The following is a 21,923-nucleotide window of genomic DNA, read 5'->3' on the forward strand; positions in this document are numbered from 1 at the left end:
CTGAAATCCTTGGAGGAGGAGTGAGATTAAAGTGTATTAACAAATAAATAAACGTAGTAATGACCTACAATTTTTTGACTAATTTTCATGCATTTGTGTATAATGGGGCCCTTTCAGAGAAACAGCTCTTTGTGGAAATCTGTTGTGGCAAAGTCACGAGGTGAAAAGTTTGGCACCTCAAATATGCATATATGAATCTGCACAAACAACATCTCTATTAGTGTGTAATTTGCATAGTGCATTGTTTAGAATAAATAAATGTAAATAATTTGATCATCTGGGTTGTGAAACTCTTCTTGCAGTTAGGCTCTAGTCTATATTCAATCCTCTTACCCAGAAAGAGGCAGAGTGAAGAAACAGAAACAACATGTCATTTTCTCAGTACTGCTTTAGAAGATATCAAATCCAACACTGCCTGTAACCCTGCCAAGTCCCATGGGCATACAGGGAAGCCCACGGCTGATATATATCTATGCCATCTCCATCTGGTAAAAATAAAGACTTTAAACAGTCATGAATCAGGCAACTCCAATCATGGGCGCCAGTACTCTTTTTCTTGTTGGCAGCATCGTTCCTGGCTTGCTCTCCCTGAAAGGGGCCAAGGTGACATTAGTAGCTGGGACAACTACAACTTGCAGTGTATGCATTGTGAGAAGAGCAGGCCTTGTTGTGGGGCCAGTTAGTGGAAATAGTCTTGTGGCAATTTCTGTGGCAATGCTGCCCTTCAAGCTGAGTAAGAATGGGTGGGGTGTTTACAAGAAAATCTACAGAGACAGGATAGGTTTCTTAGCCCTTTGAACAAAATAGAAGAAAGAAGCAGAGGTGTGTTCGATCCAGACAAAAGGGTGAGTCTTTCAAAGCCTTCCATCATGCTCTGCTGCAGGCAGGGAAAGATTATCTTGTGTGGATGGGAATGGCCTGCCTTGTAGTTCCTTGCTTCCCCCTATCCCCAAAGACAAGGTAAAACACCTTAGTATAAGAGTCTCTCTCACCTCCAAGTTTCTGGACAACAAGGTAAGAGGCCTAGAGAGAATTTGAGGCGGGCTTTCCCTTCTGCAGCCCCATTGCTTTGGGAGGTTATAGCCCAATAAATTCTCAGCCCCCAGAGGGGCACCCAAAGCAGAATCCCATTTCTTCCTACCTATAGGGCAGATGTGGTGAAGTTGGAGGGTCCCTTCACACCATTCAGTTGTACAAACAAAGGGTTAATGGGAGCAAGAGACACTCTCCCTTCTCCGCTTCACCCATCTCTGTTCCTCTCAAAACGCCCACCTAGTTGTTGAAAAGTTGCGTTCCCTCTCCCTGCCGAGTTCCCAGTTCCAAACCCACTAAAGCTGCAATCCTATACACACTTACCTGGGTTTAAGTTCCATTGAACGCAGCGGGACTTACTTCCGAGTAAACATGCATAGGATTGCAGCGCAAGAACGCAGGGAACAAACGGCGCGCCCCTCCCGAGCCTGCAATCGGCGCGGCAAAGAGGATCCTACAGCCATTTCCCGAGGATGATCTCTCTCTCTCTCTCAATCCCCGATTTTCAAACACAGCGTCCGACACGGAGGAGATGAGTGGGCAAACGGATCCTCAACGGAGGCGCCATAGGCCGGACAGAATCCAGGAGCCTCTTCGGAACCGCCTTCCCTTGAGCCACAGCCGAGGAAGGCATCTGCGCTCCAGACAGACGCCGACCCCAGCCCCTCCAGGGCTCACATTTCAGATCAACAGACGGGCGACCTCATTTGCATCCTTTCGGATAATTCATTTGCACGTGCCCAGGAACGCTTGCAAGCTGCAGGCGCCGCTGACACGGGTTTCCCTGCGGAGTTTGTGGTCCGGAACACGGATCAGGAATCGGAGTCGGTCCGCCAGCCAGCTCGACCTCCCCCGCCGCCACCTCGTGGGGTTGGTGCTGAAAGCCCAGCAGTCCAGGCCGTCTCTCCCTTCTTCCCCGCATTCAAGACTGCTGCTGGCTGTTTGTCAGCCAGGCTGGCCTAAACCAAGCCTTGTAGGGTAAAGGCAGCCTCATCTCTCTTTCAGCAATAGCAGCGGCAGCAGCCTGAGGCACCACAAGGTTGACAGAAAAAGACCTAGCCTAGGATGCTAACTAAGCCCCAAGGCACGAAACTGCTTCTCCCCAAACTTGGCCTGGGAAGGAATATGACTCTACAACCCTCCCTTGGCCTTCAGGGATTCAGCTGGTCCTCTCTGGGCTGCCTTCACTGCGTTCATCACACACTTATAATGATATAATAATAATTTATTATTTGTACCCCACCCATCTGGCTGGCTTTCCCCGGCCACTTACCTGGCCGCACAGTCAAGATGGCACTGCAGCAGGCCTCGCCCACTTCATTGGTGGCACAAACTGTGTAGAGGCCGGCATCAGCCGCACGGGCACTCCTGACCAGCAGGGTGTGGCGTTCCCCCTCTGCTTTGATAGGGCGAGTGGTGCTGCTCCGAAAGGGGACGCCATCCTTTCGCCATGACACTGTGGGGAAGGGGCAAGTGGGTAGGAGATCAGAGCATGTGGGGACACTTCTGTACATACAGCACCTCCCCCCATACATGGCACTTCCCACTTTATCCACTGACTGCTGGAACGGTGTCCTTTTCAGAGAGGAGGGGTGAGGAACCTTTTGCAACCTGAGAGCCACATTCCCTTCTGAGCAACCTTCCAGAGGCCACATGGCAGTGGTGGGCAGGGCCACAGCCAAACAAATGCATCTCCCCCACTTTGTACAGTAGGCTAGTTTCTACACACGTTCACACTCCCCTCTCTGGCCTCCATCCAGATAAGAAGCATGATCAGAATTCAAGGACACATTTCAGCCAGGCAAAAACACTTGAAGAGGGTATGCAGCAGGGCCACTGAGGGTAATGGCCTGGGATGGTGGTTATTTCCCCTGGGTTATTTCCCAGCCATAATACAGGACTACAGTTTGGCAGCACCACAGGTGTTGCTGCTGGAAAACTGCATCACAGTAAAAGTTATCAGCTTTTGAAATAGAACATTCTGGTGCAGGGGTAAGGGTTGAATTATTTGCATGAAAGCAGAGCTAGGCGAAGGGAGGGAAAGTCTAGCAGGATTGTTGCCTGCCTATCAAAGGATTGCAGCTAAAAATAAAATAGCATTGCCCTTTGTTTTTCTTTCAACAAAAGCAAAAAACCTGGTTAGGCCATCCGCCCTCCCCCCCCCCCCCTTCTAGTCAATTGCACCATTACTTGCCAGTCACATTACTTGGTACTATTGGGCAGCTGGAATTGCAACCATTTCTCTCCCCCAGCCTTGTGTTTTTCCTCCTAGTGTTGCCACCAGGACCACATGGCTCTGGACCATATTCAAAGCAGAATCCTTACTGATGTGAGCTAGCCAACATACACAAAAACAAATAAAACCAATTATCCCCAGAGATCTGTGGAAATGAAGACACCTGTGTGATCCAAGAGACAACAGCAAAGGTAGAGTAGATGGCCCCCCATCCATCTCCTGGCCCCTCTCACACTGACATGCACTGGGCACCCCACAGGTTTGCCTATGCATGCTCATCATCACTCATCCCACACTCTTCCTGGTACTCCATGCACTTGCCTTCTGGGGAAGGGTTGCCTGTGATGATGCATTTGAACAGCACTTCTGTTCCAGCTACGACTGTTACATCCTGGATAGGGATCTCAAAGATGGGGCGTTCCAGTGGGTCCTCACCCGCCGAGATGTAGGAATCATCAGAAGATTCTGTGCAGAGAGAGGGAGAAAGAGCAGCTGCAAAAGAGGTGGTGTGGAGGAGGGGAAAAGGTCCACAACTTGCATGGATATAAAACTTTGCACTGCCTTCTGGGAAGGAATGTGTTTAAATCTTAAGCTCTCTTTTTCACATGCACTGGTTCTGTTATGCCCCGAGAGAGTGAGAGCCCTTTTATGTGCTGATGATTACAGTTTGCTCAAAATCCTTAATCTCCCCAAGTCTCTCTCTAGCACAGTGTGGATTCTTGATCTATTGCTACCTTGCTGAGTCCAAAGGATTAGAGCAGCCTCCTGAGTGGCACAGTTCACTCTGCCTTGACGCAGATAGCCACCTTCACAGGTCTCTAAGAATAACTAAAGAGGATGAGCTTCATTTCACTTGTTTAGAGAGGGGGGAAATTTAGAACCCTCATAAAACTACTGTTACAGCTCAATGCATTCAAAGCTGACACTAGTCATAAATGTGTCTAAATTTATGATCACTTATTGAGTCAGGCTACCTGGGAAGGAAGTTGGAGGACTTATTTTTCTGTCAGTAATTTGGTAGACTCAAGCAGCCCCTTGGTATATACACTACTTCTGTGCATTCAAGATGTGTGCATTTCTCAGCCTCACTTCCAGTCTGTAAAATGGGGATACTAAGGCCAGCCTACTTACCTTACAAGGCAGTAGCAAGAATGCATGAGGAATGTACCTAAAAGCTAAGCAAATGAACAAAACCTGCACTAAAGAGCACGTATTTCCATTCTTGACTCAGAAGCACTGAAAATCCTGTCACAAAACCTGTGTTAGCCATTAGGAGACTACAGTTCTCTGTAACATACACATAACCACAGTGAACTGTGAACTAATTAACTGTTGTACATGTTGCACCATGTCTTGTATCTGCCAGCTACTTGAAGGCCCTGATGAAGTTGCCACACTCACTCGGCCGCCTCAGAAACTGGATCTCAAGTTCATGCTCCTCTTTCCAACTTCCATTGATCAGAGGCTGTCCCTTTGTTTTATGGAAAGGAACAAAAATGACAGAGGGCCAAGGATAGTGAGGAGGGGGCTTATCCACACTTAGCTTTTGCCCCACTTTTTCCAGGCACAGACCTGAGCTTTAAAGCTCCATGTCCAGCCATTTGTTTGTATTTGCTGCAGAGCTTTCCCTGCAAAAACCTGCTCTTCCCCACACCCTATGCCAGGTGTGGAAACCCTTTGGTCCTCCAGATGTTTCTGTACTACAATCCCCATCTTCCCCATGCTTGCCAGGGCTGATGGGAGTTGTAGTTCAGCAACATCTGGAGGTCCAAAGGATCCCCACACCTGCCCTATGCTAAGCTTATGCACCAATGACTCTTCCAGACAAGGCCTGGCTGAGATTACATCCCAGATGCTGATGACATGGGCAGAAATGTGAGAAGCAGTCAGAACAGATAAGGGCAAGCCAAGACTGAGCACTTACCAACCCTCTCGAGGAGCTCATACAATCCCAGGCATGCATGATGCTCTGGCCTGAATCCTAAGGGTCTTGCCTACAGTGGAGGAAAGGACATTACAGGCCTCTCCATTTCTGTGGGAAGTTGGGTGGAGTTCTCCCCACAGCATACAGCACAGCCTAGCTTGCCAGCTTCCTCCCCAAGGAGACAGCAGCACTTGCCCTGATTCCATACCTGATTCAGGCGACGTTCGCCGCGTCCGGCGCCCTTTGCCTCTGCTCCGAGTGCTCTTCCCTTCCTGAGGCTGCAATGCGTTGTCCTTTTTCTCTGCCACTTTCCCAGTCTTTCTTTCCAATTCTCTGTTTGCACCGTGGGTCCCTGCCCTGCTTCTATCTGCTCCTGGTTCCGTCTTGGCCCAGGGCAGGGAATGTCCGTTCTGGCCAGATTCCCGTTTCCGGGCATGCGAGGCTGCACTTGGACCCTTGGGCTCATGGCTCCCTTTCGCCGCGTTCACAGACCCTCCATCCATGCAGTCATTGCTCTCTGGATGCCCAGCCTGCAGGAGGTCTCTCCTTCCCAAGGGGGCAGCCAGAGTCAGCGGGCACTGCTCCACCTTCCTCCGCAGATCCTGCCCATTCAGCTCGCTTTCCTTCTGACCCCTGCTGGGCTCTGCCACCTGCTCAGCTGTGGCCACACTCCTTGCCAGAGGCTTTTGCGTCCCCTTGGTCTCGTCCCTGGGCCCCACCAGGACCACGCTGGACAACACCAGCTGCTGCACGCCGTGGGCATTCTCTGCCAGGGGCAAAGCCTTGAGGGGCTTGAGTTTCCGTGGTGGCGGGACCCTGGGAGCAGATGGCTCGGCGGAGGAACGTGGCGACGGTGACCTGAAGAGCTCTTGCGACCGCCGCAGCTGCTGCTGAGACACGGTGCGCTTGATGCGGCCCAGCTCCTCCGTGAACTTGTGCTCCATGTCGTGCACGCGACTGGAGAAGCGGCCGCGCTCATCCAAGGAGGCCGCCTTCTGGTGGAAGGCCCGGCGCCGGAACGCCACGCCGCCCAGCTCGGAGCGGGTGTCCTCTTGCAGGTCCTCGTGGGAGACGGCCGAGAGGAAGGGGCTGGCATCGTCGAAGCCGGGCTGGTCAAAAGAGCGCGTCTTGCGTAGCGGCAGCCATGTGTGCCCCGCAAAAGGGTTCTCGTTCTGCTCCAGGCTTTTGCGCCGCTCCTCAAAGAACTTCAGCTTGTCAAAGATTTTGGAGCCCGTCCGCGGCAGCTTGGGCGATGGGCGGAGGACGGAGACGCGGCTGGAGGCCTCGCTCAGTGGCGTCTGGGGCCGGGACTCTCCTGTGCAAGCCTGAGAGTAGCCAGATGACTTGGGGCGCTTCAGCTTCTCGTCCTGTTCCTCGGATGCCGTATCTTGGAACTCAGGGGGCATCAGCAGCTTCCTGCGGGGAGCCACAGGTGGGGTGGGGCCACGGCCAGCCCCAGGCAGCTGGACGGGGCACTGCCCTGCTCTGGGGGACACTGGGCGCTGGAGAGGAGGCTTCTGTGCTGGTGGGTGGAGGGTATCTGTGCTGGTTTTGCTGCTGCTGTTGGCATCATCCCTCCGGTACCCACCATGGGGGAGGTTGCTGCAGTTGGAAGGCAAGACATGGCACAGTTTGCTAAGGCAGGACAGCCTGAAAAACTCAAAAGAAGGTGAGCGGCAAGGGAGCAGGTGCCTATGCTGATGTCTTATTGATGTTTTGAATGCTGATTTACGGAACTTTTGTTGATTTTATCCTTATATTTGCTGATTTTATCCTTTTATTGATTTTATCCTCCTACTCCGTCTTGCTACGTTTTTATGAAAGTGTGGATTATACATTAATAAATAAATAAATAAATAAATATGGAGAACCAGTACTCTTTTTCTAGAAAAATAGGTGCTGGTACTCACCATGAAGTTGTTACCGTAAGTGCCTCACAACAAAAGGGGTGTCGGTACTGCGTACCCTTGAGTACCCCCCCTGGTTAAACAAGCACGTGGCCAACTCCTCCTAATGGCAGACCTGGGGTTTAAATTACCCATGGAAGAGAGAGGTGAGGCAATGAGAAGGAGCAACAGTCGTGTACTTCTGTTCTTAGATGAAGATGTGTGTGCATGTGTACAGGGGAGGGTGTGTGTGTTTGTTTTTGCCTTCTCCAGCAGTGTGTGGCTTGGCTTACTATCTGAATCTCCTCAAGCTGTTTGCCCCACCTAGACCTTTCTACAGTGCCCCTGCTCTGTGCTGTGGCATACTGTGGTCTGGATTGCATTGCGATGGGTCTTGCCTCATAAAAATGTGGGAATTTTTTTAATGTTTGATGTCTTACTTGTGTTTTAATTTGTTGGAAGCTGCCCAGAGTGGCTGGGGGGCAACCCAGTCAGATGGGTGGCATATATATAAATAAATCATCATCATATTTGATTCCAAGACTGGCCAGATGGGTGAACTGGGATTCTCCGCCAAAAGTCCAGGGAAAATACCCACTCTCCCTGGCAAGATCCAACTCCTGGTCTTATCTGCTGAATGAGCCATGCCAGATGCTGCACTAGGGCAAAGGAAGAGATTGGGGGGAGTTCATCGGGCTGTGCATCAGTGGTAGATGAGTATAGGCTGGCCTGGCTTGAGGAAGCAGGGGAAGACAAGGGGAGGCCCTGGTGCAGCCAGAAATGCAACAGAAGGCAGAGGATAGGGGAATAGAGAGCTGCATCCTGTACACAGACATGCTGTTTCCCACAGGTACAAACACTAATTCATGTGTACATACGAACAGATACATACTTGGCACACATACATTAATTCCAAGGCCAACTCAGTTCCTTACAACAAATGGGCATGCGTGTCCAGCTGCATGCACACACGCACACAGTGAGAATTATGCAAGTGTATACTTAGTTAGGTACCATAGCCGGAGGATGATAAGCGTGAGGATAAAGTTGGGAAAGCAAACTCAGGAGGAAAGAAGAGGGAGATGAGGGAGTCTCAAGTGACCTAACGTAGCTCTGCACCCGCCCTCTCAAAGATCCTTACTACACTCACTGCCTCTGCAGTTAACATGGAGTGTGCTGCCATTTTCACAGCATGACGGGTTTCAGCTTTCGCTTTTAAGAAAAACCGCTGGTATCCAGTTTCCCATTATTACAGGGGGGAAATAATAAAAATGTGTGGGCAGTGCCTGCTAATGGCTCAGAAACTGAAATGGATCTATATATGGTATGAGGAAGAGATTTGGCACTCGACACGGCTTATCATCTCTCCCTGTTTGCCTCCCTGCATCGCTACATTTCTAGAATAAAAGGGGTTCTTAACGGGGGGTTTTAAAATGTGTGTGTGTTGAATTTATCAAAAGTCGCATTAGTGTAGCCAAAAGCACCACTACCAAAGAGATAATCACATCACCATCATTACATCATTTGTTGGGTTCTTAATTACCATTCCCTTAAGCAACAGCAACCAGTCTCTCTTTCACGTCATCCTTATGGATGAGGTTACTACCTACCTCTGATTGTGCTTCTGTATTCTATAGTTTCTCCAGATTTGCCTGCCTGAAGTTGTTTAATAATCATAGAATCATAGAGTTGGAAAGGATCCTGAGGGTCATCTAGTCCAACCCCCTGCAATGAAGGAATCCTGCCCCCAGCCATCCCTGGGAGGTCTTGAGCCCCCGATCTTCTGGTTAACAGTCAGATGCACTGACCTCAGGAATAGGTGAATATAAGAACATATGAAGACCCCAGCTGGGCCAGACCAATGGCCTATCTAGTCCAGCATTCTGTCTCCACAGTAGTCAGCTAGAGAGAAAAAATATTTGTATCCACTTACTCTACACCAGGCATAATTATATATTCCTGAATGATGTGCTCCCTTTACTTTACTTTTCTAAACTAAAATCCCCAAATGCGGATGGTGGCATCGAAACCCTCCTATTTCTCCCCATTAATCTAGGCCTTGGTGGGAACAGTATAGGCCCCTGTCTATATAACAATCACAACCTCTTGTGACTGTCTCCACCTTTACCTACACCAAGCCAGCTATGGGGGTCTCGTCTCTGTGTGGGTGAAATCAAACATTCAGATGAAACGGCAATTTCCCATCCAATGGTCCTGTCTCGGTTTGGCTAATTTACATAAAGTGCAATCAAGCCTCAGTACAGCACTTTTATGTTCCACTAATCTCAAAAGGATTCGTTTTAAGCAGGTGCTTAATCTTCCCTTGAAGTAAATGGAACTCAGAAGTACTTAATATTAGCTCAGTTGCACTCATAAGTCATAAATTTGGATTTGGGTTATCCAGGATTCGGAGGGCTTAAATTACTCGCTTGGTCATGGCAATTTCTTCACTAGTCCATACCAGGACTGGTATTCCTTTTGAAATGAAAGGTGATATAGGCATTATTTTACTATCAATTTAAATAATATTGCCATGCGTCAGAAGAGTGAGTGCAGCTCACTGTGCTTGGGTTCTTGTTTTAAGTGCCGCAATTGATGCCCCAATTAAATGGGCATCTCTCAGAGTTTGGTGTTGGAGGGCCTATTACTGATGCCATTGGCTTTATGTGAAACAGGGTCAGCTCCAGGCCAAAGGAAGACAGCAAACCCCGGGGAGGGGAGGAGCTATGGAGACTCTGCTCTCTGTGCTCATTAGGGAGTGGGAAGCCTGGGCAAGCAGCGGATACCTACCTATGCAGCCCATTGTCCTCATAGCAACATTTTAGGAGTGCGAAGGCAGGAGGCGATGGGGAGGGGGAAGATACTGCAGCAGAGGAAGCAGTAGGAGAGACAATGGCAGGATAGTGTGGGTGGCTTCAGAGGGTATAGAGAGTGCAGCGGGGGCTGTGGATGGAGGGTGCCATGACATCAGGGATCGGGACAGTGATGATGGGGCTCGGGAAAGTTTCGGTGGTGCCTCGGAATCAATGACTTAAGAGGTTGAGGGTTCAGCGAGGGATTATGACTGGAGAGTAGGGGGGAAGAGATGGTCCCAGCATAATGGCCCTTGCACCCCACTCCACGGCCCCACGGCTACTTACACGTGCAAGGAGAGGGCACGGCCCCGGTACAGGCTGAAGGCACTGCCGTAGGGGTCGCTCCCCAGAGACAGGCTGTCCTCGGACCCCGGGGCCACACCAATCAGCTCCGCCCGTGATGCCCGCACCAGCGGCTCCACCCCCAGGTGCCGGGCCTCGGCAGGTGCTTGCCTTGGAATGCTGGGGTGCAGGTAGGGTCCCCTCACCGTGGGGCCAGCCTCTGGGTCCTTCTCCAACACCGTGGTCTGGCTCCCTGACCAGTTGGAGTGCTCATCTGTCTGGGACAGGCCTGGCACTGAGGTCGGCGTGGTCTTCATGGAGGCATCCACCAGCGTGTCCGACTCCCCTGCAAGGAAAGACAGACATGGACTGATCGAGGGGCCTGGGAAGCCCTCCATCTCCCTTGCATCAGATTGGGGCCTGGTAACCCGAGATTCTATTGATATTGTTTAATTTAGGAGGCTGTAAAGTATCAGTTTCTTGGAGCATGCAGTGCCACTGCATATATCATGGGTTAGCGTCAGGCCGTGTTCTTGAGGGCTAAGAATAAGCATTTTTCTCTCAGCTGGAAAGGACAAAGAAGAGGGGCGAAGAAGGAAAAGAAGACAAGGCCAGGTTGGTCACTTAATAACTCAGCCACCAAGATGATGCGGCCAGAGTGAAGGGAAACACAATTATGCAACACATAAGGTCAGGCATTTGCAGTGAAGGAAGGAGAGACGAACAATTTCTTATTGCAATGATATAAATGAATATTCATGTAGCTCTTTTAACATGCACAGTGCATTGCAATGATTGACTTGTTTATCCTGCTTTGCAAGGTAGATCATTGTTCCCCCAACTTTTTAGAGACTAGCTTACCCAAGACTACCTACTGAAGGAAGAGCAGCGATGGAAGGCCAGAACTACAGTGCTCTGTGCCAGGCACTGAAGACAAGTTCACTGGGTATAAAGTTGCTCAAACTGAAAATGGGAGCTTATGCCTTGTGTTGTTGTTCCCAGAACCACCCAAAAAGAGGCACCGGGATGATCAAAACAATGGGAAACCTCTTTTGTGACAGAAAACTGGGACCTGTTTCTTTGTTCAGTAAAAAGAATGTGAGAGAATAGGACTGCAATTTTTTAAAAGAGACACTTCGAGAGGAAAGAACGATTTAAACTAAAGGAGAATGTGGAAAGGCAAACAGGTGGCTAAAAGTTGCCCAATGAAAAACTGAGGTTGGAAAGCCAAAGAAGGTTGCTAACAGTGAAAAGTGCATGGGGAATAATCTCATACATTTACTCAAAAGAATGAATGGAAACTATTCACCTGCTTAGGTGGGTGATCTCAGGGAAATAAACCTGACTCCCCACACTGCTGACTTCTGAGAATCCAGCTTGCTCCTATCTGCATAAACATGTGCACAGCTCCATCCTGAGTTCTGTTTCTTTGTCACCTGGGAGTGTGACTGGCTTTTTTATACAATATAACGTTATGCAGAACGATTATATATATATATATACACACACACATATATACACCCATTGACACTTAAACCCTGCTTATTAAAGATTCCAAGTGTTGCTCAATTCAGAATACAGCCCCCATTAAGCACAATTTGCTAACTGGGATGCATGATCAACCAAGGGCTCTATCTCCCCCTGCCCCATTTGCCTAGGCATTCTGTGGAAGCTGCATGAGCACCGTCTGAAGTGACCGTGTACTGAAGGAACCCAGCATGAGGAGGCTATAGTTAAAGGCTGCGATTTTTCAGTTTTATTTCTGTGGAATCTAATGACCTTTATGCTTTGCTGAGTCCTCCTCCGATATAAAGTTGCCCTCTTTATTAAATTAATGTTCTGCGTCGGTTAATATGTGCCCTTCTTCCAGGAAAAGGTGATGCCAGGTTGGCTATGTCTCCAGGGAGCAGTAATTCTCATGCTCCAATGGTAGCTGCCTGCAAAAAGGAACCCTGAGGAGAGTGTTAAACTCTTTGGCCAATGATCCAAAAAAGCTGGACACTCAGGGACAGAAGAAGACCCTGCTCATAGGATTCATGGTGAACAAATCACAGGGGAGTGGGGCTATTTGTGTTGGCATGGTATATGTGACATACCACTCTTGCCTCAGAAAGGGCCAGGCAGCAGGGAGGCTACAGTCTCAGGATTATGAGGGGATTTGGGGACAGGATTGCTGGGGCGCCAGCAGCAACATCTTTGGTTTGAAATATAGTTCCATGCCCATTCTGCTCAGAGTGCTTGCCAAACCTCTCCATTCACCTGCCTTCTTCTCCTCACCTGTTGGGGAGCTATAGGTGGTCTCATCCTGGAGCTGGCTGCGTTGGGTCACCTGTGTGCTGCTGGCATCATCTTCTCCCGTCTCCGAGTCTGAAGCAAGAGAAAGGACAAGGTGAGGGAGGACCTTGATCAGCACGTCAGTCCACACCTTCGCCTTGGGTGCTTGTACCCATCCATCAAAACTGTATGGCAGAGTCACAAACAGATCCCGCGAGACTTAGAAGTCCCAAGTAAGATCTTGAAAATTCAGCTCTCAGTAAAGGGGTGGCTGGATTGTGACAAAATTGACTCCTTTATTGGTGTTATGAAGAGAAGGTACAATATAAAAATTGAATTGCATAAAATAATTACTCATTATTGGAAATAATTGTCTATATTTCTGGTGATTCTTTTATCATAAGTGTTTACTAACGTATGGGGGGCACAGAGGAAAAACATACAAAATGGTGTCAGATGTGCTGCTCCAGCAGAGATGCTCTTAAACCACCGCCAATGCCCAGTTTTAGAGAATCCTGGAGCAGGGTTCTATTATGCTCACAGTTTTATTGTTGTAGCATTGGAAAGGCATTGAACAATATTTGTTTTAGGGTTTTATTTGTGGCATTCTAGGTCATTTTCTACATTAGTGTGGTTTTATTTTGGGCTAAGGCTTATCACAGATCATTTTGAATGCTCTGAATGTAATGAAAGACATGATGGCTGGTCACTAAATACAATGAAATGAATCTGATTCTAAGAAGCATTCTCTTTGTGGAGTTTCCATTTTCTTTCAGGGCTCCCCTGATTTGCAGTATGCCCAACAGCAATGACCTGGAGTCTACCATACTCAGGGAAAGGCATCAAATGGCAAACTGTGTTGACTCAGCCATGTGCAAGAACATATGCAGATTATCCAGGGCCCTGCACAACCAGTGGCATCCTTGCAGTGCAGGTTTCAACTCTCAATAATTTGCTACCCTCTCAGGATCTAGATACTCAGGGCTGCCATAGTGCCTAGAGGAAAACAAATACCAAAGCTGCAAGTAAGGAAGCCTGGAAGGCCCATTCCTTCTCCCTTGAAAAGAGCCCAAGGGAGGAGGTGATTTGTATCTCTGTGATTCTACCTCTGCGGAATTCCAGAACTTTGTCTGCTAGGTAAACAAGGGCCCTGAACATTGGAAGAGGCAAGTGGAAGGGGGGGTCCCCCTCCCTTTCTTCTTGCATTTTCTTAGATGCAAATTACTGCCTCAGAAGCCACACTTTGCAAGGGAAAATGGGCTTTCATGGCAAAACTTCATATTATAGACATATTTTCTCTTTTAAAAAATGAATGTCAGGCTGCAATCTGGATCAGAAGACCTGTGGGTGGGAAGGAGGTGCTTTTTCCCGGCAGCCATTTTTCTGCTTATAATTGCCTTTCCCCTCCCCCTGCTGCTTTCCTCTCCACAGGGAGAAAGATATGGGAGGGGGGCTGTAGCTTCTTCCCTGCAGGTGGAAAGAGTAGTTTAATGGGAACTAATCTGAGTGGGAAAACACGCTGGTGGGAATACCTTAAGCCTTCCCAAGCCACCATTCCTTTACGCCCAATTACAGCCTCCTGAAATCTTAAAAAGTTACATGCCACTACATATTAACATGTAGGTTATCATTCTGCCCCCCTTGGTTCAACAGCAACCTCAGAGACATTCCATGGAAGCATGGCAGATTGCTCCCAAGTACAGCCTGGATTGCACATCCCCAAAGAAGGACGGGATAAAAATATACATAAATTAGTAAGTCATTGGAGTCTAATACTGAGAGCCCAGGAGTCTGCCCCTCTTGGGCATGGTGGCTCCTCCATAAAGAAAGGAAAGGAAAGGAAAGGAAAGGAAAGGAAAGGAAAGGAAAGGAAAGGAAAGGGAGGGAGAGACAGAGACAGAAAGAAGCTCATTTTTCTGGCAGCTGCAGCTCTCCATAGGAGCCTTTACCCCACAGCTAAGAAAACCACAGGGAGAGTTGTGAGTGACGCTTGACAGATCAGTGTGGCAGCAAATCGACTGGCAGGTTGAAGAAAGGCCAACAACACAGCCATGCCAGGTGAACAGAAGTCAAACAAAAAAATTGGGCCTTTGAGAGCCCTGCTCCTTTTGGGGAGAGGACTTGAAGTGCTGGTGCGTGTGTGAGATTTATTTTATTTTTATTTGAGCAGAATAATAACTGGAAGGGAATGTGTCAAGCTGCTCCCACAACCGTACCTCCTCAAAGTCTGCTTTCGGTTAAAAAGAGAGAATGTTGGGGGCAGGAGGGGATCCATGTACAGCGTTGCAGGTCCATCTCCATGGGAAATCGAGTCAGCCCATAATAAGCAAGATTTGCGTGGAGAGACAGAGAGAACCTTCCGCTATGTACTAGTAGCGCAGGGAAGGGCTGGCAGCAGCGTGGGAAGGGAAGATGCTCAGGCCAGTCATACAGAGAAGCAAAAGGATGCCCACCAAATTCTGCTAGAATAGGATGAGCCCTGCAAAGGAAGAAAGCAGCAACAGCAGGATGAAGAGGAGGCATGGAGACAGCCAGGAGGGCAGGCGGGGAGGGGGTGTGGGATGAAACGCAGCTCGGGAAGAGAAAAGCATGAGGCAGCACAATTTCCTACCGTAACTTTGCTTTCTGCAGGAGCGGAAAACTTCGCTTCCATAGGGGCATCAAGAAAGAGAGACACACGTCAACAAAGCGTTATCGCCCAAATCAGCCCAGGCCCTCAAATATTCCAACATGTGATGGAAGAGGGGATTTATAGCCTCTGGCCCATGAAACCCATTGAAATTTGGGAGAATGCATGTGCAGGGAAAGTGGACAAGAAGGCAAGGCATACGGACATAACCTAAATGGTAGAAGGTACCGCTCGCCATTGAAACTCATAAGGACCTGCCTGGGGAGTGAAATCTAGCAGGAAACTAAATTAAAAACTTGGGCTGGGGTGGGTGGGGTTGCAACAGCCATTTCTTGAATAATCCCCACGTGTTTCAAGACCCGGGTTCAAAACGCCCAGCACCAGTAGTATCTTCTCCACTCCCCCAAGCCACGACCCTCTCATTCCCTTTCCCGCAAGCTGCAGCCTCCACCTATAAGTCACAGCAACTGAAGTGCCAGCTGATCAAAGGAAACCTTGCTGGGTGGCAACAAAAGCCCCCTATTATGTGACTATATAGAGCTTAACTTGCAGGATCAGATCAAGATCCACCTACTCCAGCATTTACGGTTTCCAAATGGTAGCTAACCACAAATCCCCCCCTTCCACCACCCACCCCCAGAAAACTCACAATCAGGACATTAACCTGAGGGCCAACCTCTGTATTTTGTCCCTAGCACCTGGTAATAAAAGATACAATGCCTCTGAACAAGCACGTTTTATATTTAGTTATTATAGTTAATGGCAACAGATAGGCCTACCCTCTCTGAATTTATTGAATGCATCTTAAAGCCACCTAAGTTACGGACCAGCACTATGTACCATCCTAGGGAATTCTATATGGACATCATCTTGCCTGTCCTAAATATATTACCAATGGGTGGCATCAAGTTTCTAGCTTCAGAACAATGCAGGTGATTAAACCAACTTCAAACTATGGTTTAATATCCTGACTTGTTCCAAAGCTGGTAATCATTGTTTCCTGGTTTGGACAAAATAGGAAACAATCCTTTAAGTAGCGAGCTTGTTTGCTCAAACATAAAAGGAGGAGCCAAGAGGCTGCGTGTGTGAGCAAGAGATAGGATTCAGCTGAGAAAGGGTAATCCAAATGTCATAAATGTCATAAATGTGATTCTGCACAAAGCAATTCAAACTGTCTGAAATATCTGTCTTTTGGTCCTTCTTTATATAAAACACACACAACATGCCACCGTATCACAGTGTACAGCTTCCCTTTGGATCCCCCCCTTTTGGCAATGTTGCCTCCTTATTCTGAAAAGGGCAGGGCTTCCATCCCTTGTATAGATCTGAGACAGGTCAACTTTGCGAAGGTGTAGTTTCTCCCATCATTGCAACCTTGTAGGAGAAACTATACCTGTAAAATGTCACTTGTTAACGGAACAGGAACCTTTGCCTTTGTAGAATATGTACGGCTCCCAAGGTCTACAAACTGAGCTCTAACTTCTATCCGCTAAGCTCCTCGCACCCCAGCAATCTACCTCCCAAAGTGGGTGCAGGAGGAGGTTGCTATGGACAGGTGTAGGGAATCTTTGGCCCGCCAGATGCAGCTGAATTCAACTCCCATCAGCCCTACGCCATTGATAACCTGGGATAGGCTAGTCATACCCCCCTCAACCCCAGCTAGAGCCTTTTTCTATTTGCCTGTTGTCTTCCCTCCTCCCCCACCAGCCCTCAACATATCAGGAAAGCCTCAGGCAGGAAGGGGCAGAAGTAATACAACGCACCATGCGTGAAGCGCCCAAAACGCCGCGAGTGGCCACCTTTCTGCAAAGGAAAGAGAAAAGGAAAAAGCATTACCTCCGATTGAGATGGAGAGAGGGAGATAGTGGAAATATGGTGACGGGGCAGTGCTCACGGGATATAGTCATCAGTCACCACAGAGACCAGAACCCCAGCAGGAGACCAGGGGAAAGGCTTCAGGGGAAAGGCCTTCCGCCTACTTCTGAACTTGCTACCAGGGCAAAAAGTGTATCAGCCCCCTACTATACCATCTACACCAAGCCTTGCAAGGCATGGGATCCACCAGAGCCAAGCACAATGGTCACATCCACATCATACAATTAGTGTGCATGGCTCCTGGGAACTGTAGTTTGATCAGGGTACTGGGAACTGTAGCACTCTGAGAGGTAGACTGCAGATTTCAGGAGTCTCTGGAGGAAGCAATATACATTAAACATATGACGTGGGTGCAACCCAAGGTCATGTGCTGCCGGCTCCACCAAGAGTCGGGAAAAGTCAGAAGCACAGGAGCCTGAGTGCTTGTGGTGATCCAGGCAGATCAGAAGAAAGAAGAGGCTGGGAGGAAATCCTCAGAGAGATTGCCCCCAACCCAAAGATAAGCGTTCCACTGTTTAAATTCTCATCTTGCTGCCCTCTGGTGAGCCCTGAGCAGCTGGGAGTCTGCAGCATTTGGTGAGACCCCTCAGAAGAGGCACATCTTGTGCATTTCATCACAGATGAAGATCCAGTCCAGTTGCCCCAAATGCGCAGGCACACGCAGGCATAGCAACCTAACAGTAACAGGCTGAAGTGCTGCCACTGGCAATGGCTTTCCCCTCTGCTCACTCTCTCGTCTCCATCATGCTCTTCTATGTGTTTCCGAGCAGCAATCAAGACTTACGGGATCCACGTGGGAAATCATTCCTGGCACATGCATCCAGCTACAACTGGATTCCTAGGTGACAGGTTGCCCAAGAACAGGCCAATCATACCGTCCATCAGGGAAGGACGGCTCTCTGAATTCAGGACCAGTGAAACAGATGCACATGTGTATGTGTGTAAGCTGCTACGTGTGCGCACACACACAGAGCATCTGATGCACAATGTCGCCCACTCCTCACTCCCAGATTTCCTGCTGTCCCATCTCCCAGAAAATTTGCTCTTCCAGCTAGATTTCCACAATGCTAATAGTGAGGTGAAACACCTTGTGCAGCAATAAATGGAGGTGACAGGATCATTCTGTGATAAGTAAGAGATGTGGTGATGCAGGGTGCTGGCACAAGAGAGAGGGTGATGTACACACCCACCCCACCCAGTTTGGCCTTTTCTCTTTTGTACTGGACATCATTGAGGTGGGAGGTATCAGAGGCATAAACTCCAGCCAGAAGAAACAAATGCTCCCAACAACAACTGATCCAGGTGGATTTGTATTCCAGCCAAGCCAGCTTGCCCAAACAAGACTGGCGCTGGCGGGCAGCCCATGTGCCAGGCCAGAAAGATGTATGAATAGATTAGCTATGCTGTTGGTGGATAATTCCCCCATTAAGAAAACGGAAATGCAATAAAACAGCAGTAATGGATACCTGGCTGGCATCCCCCCTGTCGGGCACATGGCAATGGGCAAGCCCTGGCTCCAGGATCACATACCCAGCAGCTTCCTACTGTGGCACGTTGGGCAAAGAGGCATCTAGGCAGGCAAAGTGCATCCCTGCTCTGTGGCCAATAGCACAAGCAGCCCAAAAATTAAGGTGGCCACCTTGCTGGACATCCTGCTCAATATGAGTTGCACTAGGATAGTAGGGAAAAGGGGAAATGGCATTTGGACAATGAGGTAAGTACCAAGTAAGAAAGGTGTTGCAGCTGGAGGCTGCCAGGAGGCAAATCCCTTCTTAGCAATGGGGATTTGTTGCCTTGGCAATGAATGGGGATACAATAGCCCTGACTATGGTGTACGGCCTAACCGGACTCGAGCCTTCTTTACCAGGCAGGGTCCTTCTTTCTCTGCCACTCTCCATTCTTAACTGCATATAGGAGGAGAGGGAGAGATGTTTTGGATGGCTGTATGCTCCCCACTCCACCATGTGTCTCAGTCTGTTTCCTGCCTGCCTGGCTTGGGATGCAACAGCTCTCTGCTCTGCAGAAGTGAGAGACTGGCATCCCTGTCCTCAGGTCTAGAAAGCTCATCTCCCCTCAGGCTGCCAAGGCCGCAGGCCTCTGTAGAAACAGAGGAGGAGAGCCTTGAGCCATCTGATCAAAGATCAAGCATCCTGTTTCCAAGGATGCCCAGACAGATGCTTCTGGACAGATACCAAGCAGGAAAGATGACAACCCCTGCCCCCGCCCCCCTCCTTATTTCATCTGGTGCCCTTGCTTCCCAGTCCCTCCCCTGCAGAGAGGGAAGCTGGTGGGGCATCCTGGCTGGAAGATCAGCGCTGGAGGGGTAGGGTGGGATGGGCTGGGAAAGTGGTGGGGTACGTTATTACTGGAGCAGGCAGTGGTGGGGTGATGACATGTCCTAGCTATGCCTGCTGTGAATGATTCCCTCCCCCCTATTAGTTGAACCGGGGAGCCTCCCCCCCTTTCTATCATCCCTGCTTGGAGGCCCCCGAGTGACGTCCAGGCCACGAGGAGCTGCGCTCCTGCCAGGTGCTGACGCGCAGTGCCAGATCATGACGCAGAGGCGCTCAACCTCCGTGGCCACCGGGCTTGGGGATGGAGAGTAAAAAGAGCCACGACCCCCCAGGATCCATCGCCTCGGGCATCTTAGGGGAAGAACAGGCACGGCTCTTTTAATCGCCCCCCATCCCATCCCGGGCATTTCTTAAAAGCCCCAGACAGCACCTTGCTCATCATCACCTCGAGCCCAGGGGCTTGGAAGGTGAGCGCAGAGGACCACCGATCTACAACCACCACCCTGGCATGGCCAACCCCACCCCGGCAACAAGGTGGTACACATCCCGAGACCAGCGGCGGGGAATCCTACTCCGGGAAAGGCGGGTGGGGCTCCGCGAGGGGTGCGCGTCCTCAGTTTCCCCTCCAGCGCCCACAACGCCCTGATGATGCCTGCTGGGCACCCGCCCCTCCCCTCCCCCCCGTCCCACGCCCGGACCCGTTACCTGGAGACGCTTCTTCACCCAGATCTTCTTCATCTCCGCCCCTCCGTCGCCCCCTGGGCGCCCTCCACCCCACCCCACCCCCCGGCGGTCAGCGCGATGCGGCGGGGCCGGGCTCGGAGCGCAGGGGCGGCCGGGGCAGAAGGAGCATCCCTCCGCGGGAAGCGGGCGCCGGCCTCTCTCCGCTCGTTGCCTCGCCTGCGCTGGCAGAGCTGCCAGCCAGCCCGGAGCCTCGCCCGCCGCCCGCCCGCCCGAGACAATGACAGCGCAGGCGGGGAGGTGGGGGGGGGCGGGAGGAAGGAGGGGCCGGAGGGAGGGAGGGAGGGGTTGGAGGGAGGAGCTGGGGGGGAGAAATGAGAGGGGGTGGCCCCCCAACCCGCAGAAGGGCTGCCTCCCCTCTAAGCCTGGCGGGGTGGAGAGCTTACCCCTCCCAGAGCCACCCTCGACAGCGCCCATCAATCCACGGTTGCCATGGAGGGCTTGGAGGTAGGCGAGGGTTTCTGCCCATCTTGGAAGATGGCGAGGTGGCCTCGTGGGAAGGATCGAGGCAGGGACGGGCGAAAGGGCGCCGCGGTGCAAAGCCAAGGCTCGGCATCGGGACGTGGGTGCCGTCTAGTGGGCATCGGCACTGCCCCGGTGCTTCCCGGCTGCATCCCAAGAGCGCCCTGAGGAAAGCCCCTTGCAGAGGGAGGCGTCTCTCGACAGGAGTTTCCCACGGTACCTAAAGAGAACCTCCACGTTCAAAGGCAGCATACCCCCAGTGAGGAAGTGGGGGGGGGCGAGGGACAGGTAACAAGGAAAGGCTGTTGCCTTGTTCCTGCCCTGCTTGAGAGCTTCCTACAGACATCCAGATAACCAGTGTTAAAAGCAGGATGCTGGACCAGGTGCAGTTTTCCTCTGTTCTACAAGGCAGTCCTTGTTTCCTCCTGTCTGAAGTTGTGAGGTTCAACATCCCCTCTCTCCCTTCCCCATCCATGGATAAAATCTGCCAGTACACAGCGTGACATTCACATGCATGCAAACACACTACACTGCCCACTACCCTGAGCAGGACTACGCTTCCCCATTTTGTGGGTGGGTGTAGTAAGAGTTTTGCTCTAGGTGCAACACAGAACAACACAGAAGAAGCAAAACTCCTGCTCAATTTAGGTTAAGTGGGAAAGACCAGGAAGGTGTGTTTGTGTGCAATGCGCGTGCGCGCGCACACAATACTTATGGTTAGAAGGGCTAAAGCAGGTTGCGGGCAAGGGCTGCATTCCCTTGGTGGAGGGGTCATCAGTTGGAGCCCTCATGAGCCAGAGACAAAGGTGTTTGGGATTATCTACTCCAGAATCAAGAAAAACACCCTTTTCAATTTTCACAATGGCTACCTCAAATTAAAATGCCCAATCCTGTGCAGGTTTGTGCAGAAGTAAACCCCACAAGGTTTGATACATAGAACAGAAGACTACAAATTTGTTCTTTGACATCTGGAAGGGGTAAGAGAAACCTTCTTTCCTCCAAGGTATGCAACAAGGGGAGAAAGCAAGTACATTTATCAAATAAAATACTGACTCTTTAACAATCCAGGAAAGATAAGAAGGAAACGAATAGGAAGATTGCATCTGTGATGGAGTGGAAGAGTGACAGTTTCAGGAGACATAGGGTGGGGAGCACATAAAATGGGGCTGGGGGCTGTGCACAGCCCCTTGCCTTTAGTTTGCCATTGTGTGGGTTAGAGGCTAACTATCAGATGGCAGCTAATATAAGGCTACCAGCTTCACAAACAATGCCTCCTCTCACTGCCTCCTGCCCAAAATTTCCACACCTTGAATCTCCACTTTCAGTCAATTGTACTCCTCATATCTACCAAACCATTCATTCCTAGCAATCCCTCCAAACAGAAATGGTGAACCAAACATAGCTGATCAAGATCCCCCCATAGAGGGTACTTT

The 21,923-nt window shown here is 50.1% G+C and overlaps 1 protein-coding gene across 4 annotated transcripts in view; it reads right to left on the minus strand.

The window, feature by feature from the left end:
* The window catches only part of SPEG (striated muscle enriched protein kinase), a 101,183-nt gene that overhangs the window by 53,663 nt on the left and 25,597 nt on the right, over positions 1–21,923 (minus strand). Inside the window, exons 1-8 of one of the 4 annotated variants that reach the window (XM_083471271.1) lie at positions 19,993–20,179; positions 16,882–16,921; positions 15,101–15,130; positions 12,493–12,582; positions 10,387–10,561; positions 5,401–6,794; positions 3,590–3,733; positions 2,306–2,488 (exon numbers count right to left, since the gene is read on the minus strand). In XM_083471271.1, coding sequence (XP_083327397.1) covers positions 2,306–2,488; positions 3,590–3,733; positions 5,401–6,794; positions 10,387–10,561; positions 12,493–12,582; positions 15,101–15,130; positions 16,882–16,921; positions 19,993–20,025 — 2,089 coding nt within the window. In that variant the 5' untranslated portion in view covers positions 20,026–20,179. Of the gene's footprint in view, positions 1–2,305; positions 2,489–3,589; positions 3,734–5,400; positions 6,795–10,218; positions 10,562–12,492; positions 12,583–15,100; positions 15,131–16,881; positions 16,922–19,992; positions 20,180–21,923 lie in introns of those variants that run through there. The other 3 variants (XM_083471272.1, XM_083471269.1, XM_083471270.1) reach the window with 3 other exon arrangements.

Source organism: Podarcis liolepis (genome assembly GCF_965112155.1).
Source record: "Podarcis liolepis genome assembly, chromosome: 1".
Lineage (NCBI taxonomy): Eukaryota > Metazoa > Chordata > Lepidosauria > Squamata > Lacertidae > Podarcis > Podarcis liolepis.